The sequence below is a fragment of the Danio aesculapii genome, chromosome 4 (genome assembly GCF_903798145.1).
Source record: "Danio aesculapii chromosome 4, fDanAes4.1, whole genome shotgun sequence".
Taxonomy (NCBI): Eukaryota; Metazoa; Chordata; class Actinopteri; order Cypriniformes; family Danionidae; genus Danio; species Danio aesculapii.
The window spans coordinates 46,305,574-46,324,372 of record NC_079438.1 but is presented as its reverse complement, the minus strand read 5'-3'; the positions used below and the strand labels follow the sequence as shown (position 1 = coordinate 46,324,372).

Here is an 18,799-nt window from a genome sequence, read left to right as displayed (position 1 = left end):
GACACTAAATATAGGTATAAATGCTGTCTGAAAAGTTGAGTATGACTGCTTTTGACCACTTTCAAATGTGATCTAATGCATTAGATTGAATTGCTTATGAGATGTAAATGCTCAATCTGTGAAAATGTGTTCGAAGTGAAGTTTTCAAACTAATTTCAAGAGGAGCACGTGCTATGATTGACTGCAGCTGGCCACTCATCTACATTCACTAGTTAGCCAATCAGATTAACCCCAACTCACTATAAGTAGCCTAGCTAGAACTACTCTCTTATCTTCGTTTTCCGAAGAAACCCCCCATCCACCCCATCTCCTCCTCCTTTCTACCTCTTACCACGGGGAGCTCTCGAGAACCACCTGATCTCGTACTCCCCGCATATGCTCTATAGACCAGGCGGGAGCCCTGGGCTCACCTATCTCCGAGCTCAGGGTTCTCTCCCGGGACAGCATGCCAAACCTGCTAACAGTTGTCAAACAATATCTAAGTGTGAACTCTTGAAATGCCACTTTCTTAAAGGACTGGAGCTGATACGGATTAACATATAGCAGTTTTGTTTTTATTAACTAACTTTCAATTAATTAACTTAACAAAAATGCTGTAGAAAATGAATAGTTATGTTTTGTTTAGATATTGCATTAAATATTGTTAACTAATTGGACATTGTGTATTACTATATACACTCGTACAAACAAAAATTATTTAACAGCAAAAATTATTTAAAATTTAACATGTTTTTTTACAAATAAAATAAAAACTAGTTATTTCTAATGTTAGTTATTTGGGGAACCAAATGGTTCTTCTATCAAGTAGATGATACTAAATAAAGGTGTAAATGCTGTCTGAAATGTTTTGATATTGACCGCTTTTGACCATGTGGTCAAATGCATTTGAGCAAATTGCTTTCGAGGTGTAAATGCTCAATCCATTAAATTTGTTAGAAGTGCTGCAAAATCACCTGCTTTCTACCTGCTGACCAGCACATGATCATTATAGGATGTGTTGCAAGAAATCCCACGAATCAAAGTATTCATACCTTGCCATGTTGATTCAAATCACACAGATTTTGATCAGAATTTGCTTTCGCCTCAGGTGGAAGGAAAACGTCTTGCAAAACCTTTTATCTGAAAATAAAACCTATAATTAAACACACCTGTGCGATCTAATTAAGTCCTTCAGGCTTGTTTGAAACCTGCAGGTAGGTGTGCTGAAGCAGGGTTGTAAACTAAACTCTGCAGGACTACAGCCCACCAGAAACTGAGTTTGACACCCCTGTTTTATAGTGATTGAAAGGGAATCATTAGCTCTTTTCTTATAACCACACCATAAGTCAAATGGGATCAAGAGATCATTTCAGTGTCATCTCTCCACTCTGTATGTTGTTTTATTGTTTCTCTGTTCGTCGGCCATACAAAGGATTACAGCTGTAGGAATCCCCAAATTTATACATAGACGATAAACATCATGCTAACAAAGTATTAAATTTTGTACAAAAATACTTTACAGCTCATAATACCTGTCCATTAGAAATAAAAATACAATATTTCAGGGACATAACTGTGACATTGAATCATAAAGTCATTGTATACTGAAAATGGACACCCACTATTTTAACTGGCAGTGCTTGACTTCACTAAACATTTCCACAAATGGAACATAAAAATGGGTTTGCTTTTTTCTCTCCGCTTGACCGGAGTGTATTTGCAATAACACAGTGAAGTGTCGTGACAAACATAGGTCAAGGAAAGCGTTGTAATGAAAGTGACAGCTAACTCTTGAATCAAGGCTTAGAAACCATAATTCAACACATAGCAATTATGCATTTGAGACATATCTCAGTGCATGAGTTTGGGGAATGAACCCGTACCTGAAGGCTTATATAAAATAAAAAGACACCAAAAGACACCTTGTCATCATCGCCAGACTTTCTCCATCAAGTGGGCTTGATGTGGTTTTTGTTGGGTTCAGTAGCAGAACCACAATGTGCCATTGGAAAATGGTGAGTAGACAGGATCTTTGAGCACTGACAACGAAGGTGACGTCACTCAATCAAAAGCACAGTTTCACACGGGTGGGTGAGGGTCTTCATTGCCATTAGCAGCTTTCCTATGGCATATTTTGTTTGCTAGTCTTATTTCTTTTCCAAGTAGAGCTACAAAATGTGATGTGTAGTGGTCTACCACATATGGTAGAATGAATCCACTCTCTCATGATTTGACACTACTTTTTTTCTCTTTACAAATGCGTGCCCTTTGGGCTTACACAGTCTGAAAAAAATGTCAGATGAAACATAGAAAACCATAACAGTACCATATACAAATTACCATAATGATTTAAAACTACTTAAACAATGGAGGGAAGAATACAAAAGTCTTTTCAGGATCTTTTTTTCTCTCTCATGGATATCAACCCCATGCTTGTGTTTTTGTCATAAGTGGGTACTGCAAATTTAAGCATATGAGATGAATTTGTTCATCATAATATTCTCATTTATCACAGACAGTGGAGTAAACAGTATGCAAGTACCTACTTGAAAGCCTGTCGTTTTCATTTAGGAGATTGATGTTGGAATAAATAAGCTGTTCTGTCCTTTGGGCCAATGATGGATTTCCTCAAAAATTGGGGCGAGAGTCTGGAGACCACAGACCTACGGCGATTAGCTAACAAAGTACAAAGAGTTTCCAAACCCGAATGACCTTCTCTGTGCCATCAATCTGCTTCAGTATATGGTCGATAGCGACCTCATGCTAACCAGCCATCGCTCAAAATCACACACATCCCTTATAAATCATCCACCTCTGTTCATAAAAATAGACATCTGTCCAATTTCAAGATAAGGTGCCTTTGTGCCACCCTCTCCTTATGAGTGACATTGGAATTCATGTTTGTGATGATATAGCAGGCAGAGAACCAAAACGTGGTGTTTTCCGTATAGCCAAGCTCTTTTTTTTTTTTGGACAGAATTACTACAAAATATTCGCATTAAAAGGTCTCATGCATTAGGCTATAACCCACATTCAGTCACAATTGAAAAATGGCTACCAAATTCATTGTGCTGATAATTTTTTCCCCCCATTCGGCTGTATCTCTTCTCATATCAAGAAAAAAGGGACCAGCTCTGACCTTGGCATCAGATAGAAGGAAATACACAGACATACACGATACACACTTGTGTTTCAGTATCACAAAATAGGAGGGTCGACGGTTGCGTTTGGGACGTGGGACTTTGACAGACTGTGGAGGGTTACGAAATAAAGTCTTCGGACACTCACGCACACTCATTCAAACTCAAACACGGACGATCACAGAGTGGCCAGTCCGATATTGTAAGTAGAAGTCTCATGTGTTGCTTTTATGCATCTTTTGCTTCTTTTTTAGTCCTCCTTAAAACTAGTGTTTATTGGCAATAAAAATCAGGGATGGCACTGTTTCAGGTTTCCCTCCCCCCACAATTTGGTTTTCCAAGAGGTCAGTGTGGTCTTTGCCGCTTTTTCACAGGGTAAAAACACCCAGCTTGTCAAGAAAGGACCTATGTCATGGTGGTTCATGCTCTGACTTAGGAAAGGGACTAGGTGTGCTATAGGGCAAGGCCCTCTTGTTTTCCTCCACTAGAGGAAGCCGTTTTGGGAGGGGAGGGTTCGGATTAGCACCATGAGGAGAAATGCTCCACTGCAGGCACCTGGGAGGAGTTCTGCTATAAAGTCTTTGTGGGGTCTCTGTCCTCTAGTCCCGCTATTGTGGAGTTGTGCTGGCCCTGCTCCAGCACTGCGACCGGCTGTTCGAGAGGGTCTCCAGTGTCAGTCCAGTTCACCATCTCATCATTGGACAATGGGTTCAGTTCTGAGAGCTGTGAAGAAACTGGGTTCCGGCTTATGACTAGATCCAGCTTGTTTCCAGACTCCGCTATTAGGGGAACCACTAAGCAGCAGTCAAAGTCTCTAGTACGAACGTGGTTAATCTGTGGCACAAAACAAGGGAAAATTAATCACACTTTCTTCTCTACTTTACTCCTTATTGATTCTGACAGTGGCTCACCTGTAGCAGCCTGTCGTATGGCTTTAGGCCTCCAATTTCAGCAGGACCTCCTGGACGGATATTATTAACATAAACCCCCTTCTCCAGGACTCCATCGGACACGCTAAACCCAAAGTCCTCAAGATCAGAGTCTTTCAAAAGACTCACCTGTGAATGTGGTGGGAGCAGTTACACACAATCAACCGGCTGTAAATGGACTGAATTGATCTAGAAATGATCAATAATCTCACCTTATGAAGCTCGACCGGGGTTGGTGACATGATGTCTTTGATCTCCTGCTTCATTCTCCTCATGGCGAAAGCTTTTCTGCCGACATCAGTGGGCAGCGTGTTGCTGCGGTTGGCCTGTGTGTACTGTGGTTTGTTACTGCCACGTTCCTGAAAGCTGGCCTGACGGCCCAGATGGCTTCGGGTGGGCGCAGGGTCGTGGTTTAGACTTAAAGAGCTGCCCGACATAATGGTGGCCTAGAGGGAAAACCACGAGGAAAAGAGCTGAGTATCAGCAGATATAAGTGCTGAAATGGTTATATGAAGCAAAATACAAATAAAATGCACTTTATAAGTGAAGTCTAGTGTATGCTGCCATTCAAAAGTTTGGGAGTTTTAAAAGAAATAAAGCTTTAAATTCAGTAAAGATACTTTAAAGCTGCTTTTCTGCTGCGTGGTATGACTTGGCTTAGTTTAGTTTGGCTTGTTTTAGTTTGGCTCGGATTGCCTTTCCACTGCAGTTTAGTAATTCCTTATAGTGAATTGAATTACAGACATGTAATTATAGTTGCAGTGCCTTTACATTCTGTGTTGCCTTATGCAGCTCTCGCTAAAAATGCTTCTCAGCTACCAGTGAAGAAGATCTACTGACCATGATACAGCACTCTTAAGTTGTCATTTAAAACGTATAGTACCTTTTGCTGACTATTTATTTAAATCCATTGGGCTTGTCTTAGATGTTGCAGATAGTGATGGTTTTATCTGGCTGTTCAGCGATCTGCTGTGTTTATATGCCACAATTTAGTATTGATATGGCTCTCTTAGGAACGGATGTGTTAATTTATAAAAAAATACAAAGCACAAAACCTCCAAAACTGAGCTGTACTGACTAAGCCATACCATGCATTGGAATAGCATCATAAATTCAGCACGACTGACAGTAAAGGCATTTATAATGTTACAAATGAGCTCTAGTTCAAATAAATGATGCTCTTTTGAATTCTGTATATTAAAGAATCATGAAAACAATGCATCTTGGCTTACACAAAAATATTGATGATAACCCTGTGACAGTGGAGTAGTAATGCTGGAAATGCAGCTTTGCTATCACAGCAATAATATACATTTGAAAAAATGCCTTAAAACAAGACAGTTTGCCTTTGTAAGCATAAGAATCTTCTTTCACAACCCCCAAAGATTTGACTTTTAGTTTGTTGAAGTTACATTGACAGAGAAACACTCATAAACACTCAATAAACATTCAAAGCATTTCATATACAGTTTGTTATGCTTCCTGTTTAGTATGTTACAAGAAGCAAAATGATGATGGACAACGATACACAAACTCTTAGTAACATGCATTTTGACACACTAATGAGTGGATTGAACTGCTTCGACGTCCACCATGGCAAGCCATGGCAGTGATTACACAAACATTATGAACAGTGGGCATTGTTTTGGTATGTTTCTTGGAGTCATTTGAAGATGATCTTCAAAAAGAACCTGGTTCTGGCCTTTTGCTGAAGACACTACTACACAAGACTGAATTTTTCACAACAAAAAAGCCTTGCTGCAGCTCTTCCATCATGCTTTGCATGAGCCCACATGCCTTCGTTATCTTCAGTCCACCGTCATTTGCTAGTTTGTGTGACTCTCACTCAAACCGCACGGAATGGAGATTCCAGGTTAATGACAGGTGACCACACAAAAGAGGGAACTCGTCCAAGCTGATGCATTTGTGGTAAGCAGCGTAAAAATCATTAAACCGATGATCATACATGTAAATCATGCACCTCGACACCACATTCAATCAATTCAGCATGTGGAAAATGAAAACGTGTGACTTTCGTATAATGTTTTTCAGGCCATTTCGAGCTCAGTAGTACATTTATACTGACACAAACCAGAGGCAAACACTTTCATCGAATCCAATTAGGGCCAAAGGGTACATTCAGCGTAAAAGGCTTTTGATTTTATCGTGTTTCCGCAGACAAGTGGGATGGAAAGTGAAGAGCTTTCACAGCTTGTCCTAACGTTGACTACTAAAAGCTTCTCTGTGCCGTTGGCTACACGTGGTCTGCGTTTAACTCAAGGTACCTGATAAAGTCAAGGCAAGCAAATCAATCTGCTTTCATGAAATATTTCAAGGCTGGCCACAAAGCATGTCAAGCACACCATTGTGTGACTTGACAGGTGATTTTATCTACTGTACGAGACTGAGAGAAAATAAAATGCATTTAACGACAGACTAAAGCCAATCTCTAAGCAATTCTTATCAATTCAATCCACACTTTTGTTTCTTTTATATTGTAGTTCACTCATAAATAATAATTCTGCCATTATTTACAGACCCTCATGTTGTTCCAAACCCATATTATTTAGGACTTTAGTTGGGATGTGATCCAATAATCACAAAAGCATCAAAAAGCAGCGCAAATGTCTTCAAGTCTTTTAAACTCGTACAATAGCTTTGTATGAGGTGAAAGATGAAAAGTCTTGTCCTTCACAGCTCTCAAACCTCATCTCGTTTTGCATCAAGCTAGTAAAAACACAATTCCAACTTCGCACCAATAAAATGCACTGAATCTGTTACCTGTATTTCACCGTTACGCCTGAGCAAATCATGAGCGAATGCGAGATGCTGAGGTTGATGAGAGATGCTGGGATACTTTCAGGCAGAGCCAAGTGTGGCAATATTTCCATTCTTATTGGCATATTCAGTTCTCGTTAGAGTCATGCATCCCACTAGATGAGGATCTGCTTTATAGTGGGAAGAAAACTGCAATGAGAAACTCAGTCGCTTATCAGACTGATATCAGTGTGTCCCTGCGCCGTCAGAGCATATTTTCTTCACAGCAGGCCTTGCTGTTAACAGGCGAAGATGTTTTTCTCTTGTTTTTCTGAACAACATCATGTGAAACAACAATGTGATAGCCTTAAAATAGACAGAGTTTGCTCATTAGTTTAATGACAGCAACATTCAGTCTTCAGATGGGGTTTTCTATAAACTCTGAATGAATGAAAATGATGTTTATTTATTTATTCATTTATTTTTTTAAGATGGGTTTCACAGGTTCTTGAAGTTTTTTGAAAGCATTACTGCTGATGTGTAATGTTTGTGTGGAAAGACACATTCAAACTATTGAATTGTTATTGTTAAAACTAAATCTATTAATTATTTTTACGGTCTTTTCAATTGATAATAATATGAACATTTTTAATATGATTTTTAGGATGATGAAAATCGTCTTTTGAAAGCTGTTTGGACAGAACTGTGTGTGTCCACAGTCAGATTTTAAGTGATAGAAACACAAGTCTCTCTTTTTTTTTTGAATTTCCTGACATTAAAATAGGATCCCTCCCATTTTGAGGCCCACCGCAACGTGACGTAGGAGTGTGGTTTCCCCGCTCATTGAATTGATTTACAGCCGTATATTAACATCTCCTTAGTAAAGCGTATAATCATATCAACAAGACAGGGCGTGCTCAAAGCAACTGGTATTAAAAGATCTGTTCGCCTCTCTGTGATCATCAATCATCAACAAATGTGATCAAGAATGAGTTTCACGAGTTTAAAACGTTTAAACAATGCATGTTTGTAACGAATTACATTGATTTTACAGTCTTTATCACCACAGCTGCATGTCGGTACAATTATAAAAGACGACAATTCAATCCCGGTTTGAGGACATTAAATCGGGTTTATTTTGTACATAAATATTGTCCATATAGCAGTGGATATTAATTTGTATCCTGTCACATTTGCATGCAAAAACAGTGCAAAATTAAACGTGTGCACTGTGTGTGTGTCTGCTTTGTCCGTTCAGAACTTTGTAACGGCATTATGTTTGTGACTAATCGTTCTCATCGACTCATTAACCTCACAAACTCCTTCATGTCTGTCACTGTGCTGTTTATCTAACGCAGCCTGAGATTGCGGCACACTCTTGACAGGCACTTGGGAATGGTGGATGGGGAGAACTAGCATTAAAGGCACAGGCCACAAAAACAGCTACATAGTGATCGAAGCAGAAAATTTTAATGTTCTAAAAGGTATAATAAATAATCTGAAGGGTGTTTTGAGCTGACACTTTACAAACACATTCTGGAGACATAAAAGACTTTAAAAAAATCTTTAAAAATGGGTAAAATAGGTGCCCTTTAAGTTAAGTAATCTTGTTTTATACTTTGTTAATGTCTTCATAGTTATGACGTTTTATTTTAGTTGTTGTAGTACAGCATCATAAAAGATTTCTCCAACTGTTTTTCTTTAACCTGAACGCGAATGAGCTTGGAACGACATAACTGTGCATAAATGTGGACAGAATCTGGGTGAACTAAGCCTTTACCACATAGTACCGCGTTTTGAATGCACCCCTAGGTTGTGAAGTGGATGCCAATAGTGGTTGTCTGCGAGCCCCAACACCCCAACCCTTTCAAGCAGGCCCCCAGCAAGAGACACTGAGCCCATTAGCACAAGGAGAGCACTTGGGTGCCAGCGCTACAAGCAAAGAGGAAGCCCAAAGAAAGGAAAGGGGTACCAAGATGGCCAGGTTTCTCTTATTCAGAAGCCTGTCTGGCTTGTCCTGGAAAAAGAAGGAGCTGTTACTCAAAACCAAGGGTTGCTACAGCAACATGCAACTGGAAAAAAGTATGGGATAGAGGGGATTGGTGAATGAGCTAAAGTTTGAACATGGGGAGAAGGGAATGGACGTCATTTATTCTCCTAAATTACCTCAAGCTCTCGCAGGATTCCCGATTGACCACACGTCTCCAGATCTTCCAGCGCTTGGGACCAAAAGTTCTCCTCCTGGTCTGGTTCCGTCCCATCGTGGCCCACAGTGAACCTGTTGGAAACACAACGGGACATTTAAATGGTTTTGCGTGACAAATGAATGGTGGCCAATGAGCAGGCAGGCATCACAGTGATGAACGCAAGGCACGACCAATGATCTGTGCAGGCTATGGTGAGGCTCTTTGAAGAGAGAGACACATAGAGGTCGAACACACTGTGATGGGCGGTGATGTCCTGGTGGATTGTGGGGCTTTGGGTTTATGGAGTGAAAGGGCCGGATTGGTTTGGGTTAAGCAGTGCAGGTTAACAGGCACACAGCACTGAACCTCACCTGCTGTCTGAGATTAAACCGGTGGGCAGCGTGGATGCCCTGAAATGAAGATCAGCTTCAATCAATAACACAAACGGCAAACCAGATCACTCAGTCTGTCACAGTGTTTTGGATTTTGTAAACCCCCCAGCTCAAAAGGTAACTGTTTGACGTTTTGGCTGAATTGGATGAATTTGTGCATTTTCATTCATACAAAAATTGTCCATTTTTAGAAGAAAAAACAACCATGATGACACATTCTGCCATGCAAATGCAAAAGACAGTAACTTCGTTTTTGGATGAAAGGACCCTTTAAGCTATATATATATTTTTAAACTTGCCTAAATACCCTATCCTGCCTAGTTAACCTATTTAACCTAGTTAAGCCTTTAAAATGTCACTTTAAGCTGTATAGAAGTGTCTTGAAAAATATTTAAAAATTATTTACTGTCATCATGGCAAAGATAAAATAAATCAGTGATTAAAAAATTTGTTATTAAAACTATTATTTTTAGAAATGTGTTGAAAATATCTCTCCGTTAAACAAAAATTGGGGGAAAAAATGGGGGCTAATAATTCTGACTTCAACTGTGTATATATATATATATATATATATATATATATATATATATATATATATATATATATATATATATATATATATACAGTTACTGCTAAGAATACCATCACATGTTCAGACATGCAACATTTAGCCTAGCACACAACATTGATTTGGATGCTCAGCAAATTTCATGAAAAAGTGTGTCATAACATGTGTATCTTTTGATCTTTTGTGTTTGGTTAAAAATAGTGTTTCAATAAATGGGGTAAAATTTACACTTTATATTTTACACTTTATGTACTTGCCTAAGAAAGTACTCTGTAAAATAGTGCTCCAGGTAATCCTGATGAAGTTCCACCCTTTGTTTTCAACCAATCACTTACTATTACTTGATGAATGTTATGCCAGCTAATAAATATAGATAAGCAAGGCTGCAATGTGCCATCAAATGAAGCCGTACAACCCTAAGAAGAAAACTCAAAGGGCGATCATAACTCTAGTGTCAGCTTAATACTTAAAAAAAAGGCCTCATTTCTTCCTAAGAGCCGCTGGCTTCATTACTGCACACAGGGACTTTATGCCTTTGATCTACAGCACAATGAATCTGAATTACAAATATCCAGCAGTATGAGCTAACAAAGAATAAAGTGAAATCACCCCAGAACCGATCGATCAAAGCTCCAGTAACAGCCTGTTTGACAGTACAATGTGCAGGAAACTGCTCACTTAATATTATGACTGAGACCCACATTTTGGGTTGAAACAAAAAGACACTTGCACAAAGAATTCAGGGAAATGTCTTAGAAGAGCAACTTAATGTGAATATTAAAGTCAGTTCACTTCTTAAAAATTGTACTAATGGTCTCGGCTAAGGGGGTCTGTTGAATTTAATGCATTTGAGAAGTCAACAAAACATTTTAATAGATCCATTAAGGAGCACAGCCTTCTCCTAATACAGTCTGACTCTAAAGGTAGTCTACGATTCAACGGATATTGACACTTCAGGTTTTAAGAAAATAAAAAAGCAATAACTTTAATGGAATAATATGCTCTGCAAAGACGGGAAAGTTAATTTCTTCAATCTGTTTCACACAGAACTCTTGTGCACTTTACTAATGAAGCATAAAATCCTTTCAACAAATTCAAGGCATTAAAAATAGACCTGGCAGCTTTAATTTTTCACCCCAAAAAGAAAACTCATTATTTATCCATTATTTCTCATTATGTTCACGTTGTTTCAAGTTTGTAACTATTTCATTTTTTTCCACAGAACATGGGAGGAATTTTTATGCAGCTCTTCAACTCATTATTAAATGATCTATACAGTGGGATTCCATGACGAGCATATGGATTTGGAACAACAAGAAGGTAAAAACACTGTGATTCATTCTTATATAAAGAATTTCAACGCTTCAGTGTAGTTGACTAGTGATAAGTTGTCGTACCCGCTGGCGCTCGGCCTGTCCCAGTCATCCACACCAATGCCGAAGTCTGGCAGGATGTTGTTCCTCTGCCGGCTGCTGTTGACCGGTGACAGGCTGCCCCGGCTGGGCTTGGCATTCCTCCACTCATGGCTGTGGAAACTGTAGCCCGATGCCTGGAAACCTGTGGGAGCTGAAACAAACACACACACACAACCCGAGGCCAATATTAACTTTCTTCTACTTCTGTCAATAGTGGGTGGAATGAGAATGTTTATCAGCAATACATATATTGCAAGCCCTCAATCTGTATTTGACACTTCATATATAAATGTAAGATGTAAAGTTTACTATAAATGGGCATTTTAATAGATAAATTATTAAAACAGATGATAAATTAATGTTAATAATAATAATTTGTTAATATTTAGTATTTAATATAAATTAAAATAAACATTATTAATTTTAATACAACATCATACACTAAAAACGTTATGATGAAAGTAGGGCTGCATGATATTGGAAAAAAAGACAATGCTATATATTTTCTTTGTCTGCGATTTATATTGTGATATGAATATTCTTTCACAAGATAACTTTAGCAACTCTATTTGTTATCTTGAAGAATTCATCATTTTCCTTTGATTGTGATTTTGTAGGCGAGTTAATCTGCATAAAATATACAATATTACCCAAAAAACAAATTAAAGCATGGATGAAAACCATAGCACAGTGATGGATTTTTGCAAAGCACTTTATGGATTTTGGTGGTGTAATGAGGTACAGAAACGCAATAGTCAAATGTAAAATAACTCTTTGTTAAAGTGGCAGACTTTATCATTTCTTGTGCCCAAATAGTTTAAGATCACTTGAAATCGTAGTCACAGGCCTTAAAAACACATCAAAAATCTTTCACACCATTATATTAGGGTTAAACCTAGTTAATTATAATTCCAACTTGACATTGCAGATCCTGTGATGTGTCTATTGCAGATTCGCACATTGCGAAATCGATGTATTGTGCAGCCCTTGACGAAAGTCATGATAACTAAGGTTTTCGTATTACTTTACCTTATTTTATTAAGTTAATCAGGTTTCAATTAATTTAGTTTGATATATAAAATTATTTTATTTACTGTGATTTTTTTTTACATTTATAGTACTTAATAAATGGATAATTTTAATAATACATCAACTAACACCTAATCAAATTGATAATTACTATATAATTATTAACAACAACAATATTATTATTAATATTATTATCATAGTACAAGTACAAGTAGTAGTATGTACTGTAGCTAACTTCAATTTATCTAAAATAGATAATATCTAATAATAAACATTCATTCAAGAGTTCACACTTAGCAGATGGTTAATTATAAAGTGTGTTTGGCATGCTGTCTCGGGAGAAAGCACTGAGCTCATAAGATCCTTGAGGACTGTGGGAGGAAACCGGGGAACCTGGGGGAAACCCACGCGAGCACGGAGAGAACATGTAAACTCCACACAGAAACGTTGACTGGCCTGTTAGAGATTTGAACCAATGACATTCTTGCTATAAGGCAACAGTGCTAACCACTGGGCCGTCGTGCCATCATATCAAGGAAAAGGAAGGAATAGGGGTGGAAAGGGGGATTCTTTAAGACAAAGATGACCAGGGTAAGAAACTCTGGTTATTTAAAGTGAGTTAGGAATTATTCAACTAATGAATCATGCATTAGCTTATGTGGGACCAGCTGTGGTCAATCATAAGCACGTGCTCCTCTCGAAATTAGTTTATGAATAAACTTCACCTTACATAGATAATATTAGTTTGAGAAGATGCTTTATGGTACTCTTGCAGTACACTGATTTAGTCACAATGTTGCTCGCGTTTGGCACTTTTTTTCACCCTGCACATAACATTATTCTGCTGATATGGAAAAAATATATATATTTGACTTTGAATAGGAAAGAAAAAATAAATCACTGGCAATAAACAGATCCCAGAAGCGGTAGCACATTTGTGTATTACGCTGCAGTGTGAGATGCTCAGGTTCTCATGCTCCATCATTAATCTGGCTCAGGACTGCAGGAGGACCAGAGGGAGAGCAGAACAACACACACACATACTTATTCTCTGGTCTGATTCTCCCATCACTGCACTGCCGCAGGCCTTCTAGATCCACCATCAATTCAATAAGGATTAACCGCTTGTGATTTGTTCACCCCTCAGGGCTCGAGAAGGTGCAGGAATTCTTAATAAGACCCCCATCGAACGCTATTTTAATGCTGCGTCACATTTTCAAGAAAAGAAGCATTGGGGATGCTGAATGATGATGCATACAGGCATTCATATCTTTATGAATTGCGCAAGTGCAGCTGCTCGATGGTGCTCCTACGCAAATGTGCAGAAGATACACTCCAAAAGAAGCTAGCAAACATAAACAACAGTGTCTCAAATAGGGTTAAAAGCATTTCCACCTATTTTCGGTACGGAAGTGAATCCTGTGCACAAAAAAAATACACAGTGCTAATTAATGCATGAGACACCGACAACAGTTCAGAAAAGTTCACAGTGGCAACAAATGTCAAAAATAATGACTTGCATGCATACAGAAATGCATTTCACCCTATAAGCGACCGTACATTCATATTTTTATGAGGTCCGGCTTAACTAAAATAGAAAACAAGACACAATTACTGTAAGAGTAATGCTCGCCTTTTATTGGTTTCATCTTTATTATTGGCACTTATAGCATCACGGGTACCACTTATTATATGTTTAATGATTAAATAAGCAGAATAGAAATATTGATTAAATTAATAAAATGCGTTAATTAGACTTTACCAATTTTATTCACTCATTTTCCTACAGTTTAGTCCCTATTTATCATGGGTCGCCACAGCAGAATGAACCGCCTTTATTATTATTATTATAGATCTCTACTAAATAGCATAATTAGATGTACAATAATATGATACATCCATGTGTGATCCCAATAAAGATGTCTGTTATGACATTATTCATTCATTCATTTTCTTTTCGGCTTAGTTCCTTTATTAATCTGGGGTTGCCACAAATGAATGAACCACCAGTTTATCCAGCAAATGTTTTACGCAGCGGATGCCCTTCTAGCCACAACCCAACACTGGAAAACACCTATAGACACTTGCATTCACACACATACACTACGGCCAGTTTAGCTTATTCAATTCACCTATAGCGCACGTCTTTGGACTGTGGGGGAAACCCACATGAACTCCACACAGAAATGCCAACTGACCCAGCTGGGGCTTGAATCAGCGACCTTCTTGCTGTGAGGCGATCGTGCTACCCACTGCGCCACTGTGACACCCCGTTTTGAGATTATTTTAACATAATTTTAGTAATCTATGTATTTTGTATGATTCTGGACGTGTAACTATAAGCATAATAATATTGTTATACCAATAAATATAAACGTTAAAATCCATACTTTTTTATTTGTACATTATTATTATCACTTAAAATGTCTACTAAATAGCATAAGATAATGTACATAAAACATGTATCATTTATCTTTTATTTGTATTAATATTTAAACCAATAAAATGCTAGAAAACTATAAAGAATATCAAATACACATCATAATATACACCAATTACGTATTATTGATTTGTTTATTTTTATATTTAGAGGTGTTATTTTATTTAAACAGTATTCATTTAGAAACAGTTTCGTAATTATAAGTCATATATTTACTCATTATTATTATTATTTATTGTGTATAGATGACTGTCTATGCTCTTATTCAGAATACAGTATTATCAAAGCAAAGTGGAAGCTATTCAGTCACTCACAGCAGTTCAATCGAAATAATCACAACTTCATATTTGCTCCAGCCCAAATTAACAGCCTACATTCGATTGAACTTTTACGGATATTTTAAATATGAGGACAAACCATCCTGGTAACTTTTTTTATTTTTTTATTTATCCGACTCTGCTCAGGTGGCCCAAGGTTGCGTTGAACCGAAATATGTTTCACTCAGCAAAAACAAAATTCCTGATTTAATACTGCATACGGATCGGCCATTAATCGTATTAGACACCAGACATATGGTTTCCGTAACTCTTCGTCCAGGCTATCAAGTTCAGAGTCTGCTTGAGCCTTATCTCCGGATACAGCTGTACTAGTTGAATCCCACGAGAGCCAACAGTTTGCAGCAACCTTGAATTTATGCTCTGTCCACATCATCCATAATTTAGGGGCAGATTGCTGCTCCTCTGAATGCTTTCTGTATCTCTGCAAGCATCTGAGATTCAGTTATGTATGGAGGACTAGCTCTGCCTGAGGGAACGACAGCAACTATATGAACCCGTTAACATGAGTGTGAAGTGTCTTTCCAGAGACACCGGGAAAAAAACGAAAAGCACTTATGAAACGAAAAGGAGGAATATGTCTGCGGCACTGGGGTTAATTAATCATCTCTGACTGTAATTGAAAATCACTGATGGCATTCCGTTATTAATGGGAAGTTACGCTGACTGATAGTTTCATTTATTTAGATAGCGATAATTTATTTAGAATCAAATTATATTGGTTAGTACATTTGCATTTTGAATAGGGAGTAATCAAATGCATTAAAAAAAAATCAAATAGAATAAAAAATGCATACAAATAGTTAAGCAAACCTAAATTATTCACTATTAGCAATTAGTAGTACTAAATTACATAAACAGTGGATATGAATGCAAGGCAGGAAATGCAAAAGCAAACATAAATTGTCTACAATGCAATTAATGACATTTATATTAGTTCTAGTTTGCTTTTATAGCTTTAATTTATTTTATTAATAAATGCTGCTATAATAATTATTCGTTTGAACTATAAGAGTTTGTAGAGTTAAATTAAAAAGCAAAATGTAATTAACAGCTAACAATTGATATTCAATGTTTTTGTTATATTGTACAGTATATAAATATAATATTTAAGGAGCCCCTATTATGGGTTTTTGAAAATGACCTTCCATGCAGTGTGTAACATAAGTGAAGTAAAATATTCAGCTAAGGCTTAAATCTGAAAGTGCACTGTGTTTAAACACTCTTGATTCATCTATAAAAGAGTCAACTCATAGTGCTTCAAATGAATCGTCTTGATAACGAGTCTTTAGCCCCGCCCATTTGCTGTGTGCGCAGACCCGGAAAAATTGAAACCCCCAGCCCCGCCCACCAACACTATCGAAAAAAAAAGAGGAAGATAAACACTGTAGCAGATCCCGGTTGAATCAAGTTGGGAAGATGCTGTGCTCTGAAGTGTGAGGGAAAGTTAGTGTTATTTTACCTAAAGATGAGGCTATGAAGAGTCCGTGGTTGAAGTTTATTTTCGCAAAAATACCTCAGCATTATTGCCCCAGCCTTGTGCTGTGTTCTTGTCATTTTTCTGACGAGTGCTTCAGCAATCTACATGCTTACAACGGGGGATTCGTCAGCCGTTTGTTAAAGGAAGGATCAGAAAAGACTATTGATGTATGGGAGTTTGTCAGAGCTTGACAGGAACTTTACAGTGCACAGTTCATAGTTCAGTTTCTTCCTCCGTTTTACAAGTGTAAGTAAGTGCAATTAAAATGGTTGCCTCCTTGTTTTCTCTAGCTTGCAAATTCTGTATTTAATTGTGTTTTGTTACTTGTAACTGATTGTACTGAATCTGGTTAACTCTTTGAATACTCATATCACGTGTAAAACCACGTTGAAATGCGATGCTTTGTTTTATTGATTTAAATACGTTTGTGAGTGATCTACTGCAGTTTGTCATTGCTATGGTCACCATCAGCTGTTCCTACACACGTGTGGCGGTCAGGTTGTAAAATAGTTCAGCTTTTGCCACTGTGTGGATTAATACTGAATGTGTGTCACTGTTTTTACTTATGGTTAAGAATAGAGCAATATGCTGGTGTTAAACTGCATTGCTTTAATGCACTTCTGCATTGGGCTCACACATACACTCTGCACTCTGACTACTTGTTGATAAGCCGTGCTGGGCATTTCACTCTGTCTCACGCTGAACGCAGTCAACCAATCACAACAGACTGGGTCATTGGACCAATCACCGCAGATTACCGCTGAACGAATCAAATGGGAGTTGTTGGGATAATTAAGTAAAAATAAATGCATATTATAAGACAATGAAAGTGTTTTGACCTTGCATGCATATTAGACTGTTGTTGGAGACCCCCAAAACCAAAATATGACCTTTTTTAATGCATAATAGGGGCTCTTTAATATAATACTATTTATTAAATAAATTTGTAATATATATAATATTATATTTATATAATAAATACTATTATATTAAATGTTATATTTATTTTATGAATATTTTATTTGTTGTTAACTATATTAATCCTTTTATGAAAACAAATGAACCATTTCTCTAAATCTCTAAAAATGCTAACTTTTTTTTACATTTTAAACTTTTTTTGTTGTTGGTTTTTACGTAATTAAACAATAGTTATTAGATTAGTGAAATATTTTTTACTAACATAACATATACACAGTTAAATGCTACGAGGCAAATACATTTTATACATTTAAAATTAAATGGAACAAACATTATATATAATAACAATGTTTAAGCAAAGCTAAATTATCTACAAACAAACATGTTACATAATCTCCCTCATACATATCTATGTGTGTGTGGGTGTTTAAACCTTGTGGACTAATTACCAAATATTTATCTCAGCAATTATTTTGACAAATAAACCTATACACAAGTAAGTGTGGGAGTAACACCTGGATGAGCTATTCATTAATGCGCAGGAACATTTGTGTGAATTAAATAGTCAAATACACGCTGTGCCTACTTGGCATTCTCAGTGCAAGTGATGATTGCGATTAGTTTTGACCAGGAGGCCTGAGTGTCAAGAGAGCAGACTGCAATTCAAACACATTACTGCCGAGTTATCCAAATGGCCATGTGTATCCCAGCGCTCATTACAACTCATTTTCCACTTAGTAAAATAATGCATTCTTCCATATTAACCACAGCACTGTACCACCAGCTGGCCTAATAGAAGACGCGCATCCCGCCACAAAATAATTACTCGAGTAAATACATATCTGCAGGTCCAAAGAGAACGGAAAACTCAATTAAACCTACATTAGGCCTGCTGGGACTCGACCGAACCCCCAGGATGCAATGGGGCCGGCGCTGTTGGTGCTGCGGCTAATGTGAAAGAACAGGTGGTGCAGCCATAGTGACTGTGACGAATACAGACCAGGTTAAACAAGACACCATTGTGCGTCATTGTGATATTAAAAGAACAGATGAAGCAAATGCCATTATTTACTCATTCCCAAAACAAACGAGTCCCGATATGGCTTGTCAGTTCAGTAAATGTGAATAGGCATGCTTAAAGTACCACATTATACTGTTTTTGTATTACGCTCACTATTTATATTATTAATAGTTGCTTGTGAATGTAAATTATTTTCTGCTAAAGCAGTGT

General features: G+C 37.5%; 1 protein-coding gene across 10 annotated transcripts in view; it reads right to left on the bottom strand.

The window, feature by feature from the left end:
* Positions 1-1,346: 1,346 nt before the first annotated feature.
* Positions 1,347-18,799, bottom strand: part of grip1 (glutamate receptor interacting protein 1) — a 351,292-nt gene continuing 333,839 nt past the window's right edge. For 5 of the 10 annotated variants that reach the window (XM_056455827.1, XM_056455822.1, XM_056455826.1 and 2 more), the window contains 7 exons: positions 11,349-11,517; positions 9,363-9,401; positions 8,972-9,083; positions 8,778-8,822; positions 4,261-4,494; positions 4,031-4,177; positions 1,347-3,953 (listed from right to left, as the gene is read on the bottom strand). In XM_056455827.1, the coding sequence (XP_056311802.1) occupies positions 3,690-3,953; positions 4,031-4,177; positions 4,261-4,494; positions 8,778-8,822; positions 8,972-9,083; positions 9,363-9,401; positions 11,349-11,517 (1,010 nt within the window). In that variant the 3' untranslated portion in view covers positions 1,347-3,689. The remainder of the gene's footprint in view (positions 3,954-4,030; positions 4,178-4,260; positions 4,495-8,777; positions 8,823-8,971; positions 9,084-9,362; positions 9,402-11,348; positions 11,518-18,799) is intronic. The other 5 variants (XM_056455824.1, XM_056455832.1, XM_056455829.1 and 2 more) reach the window with 3 other exon arrangements.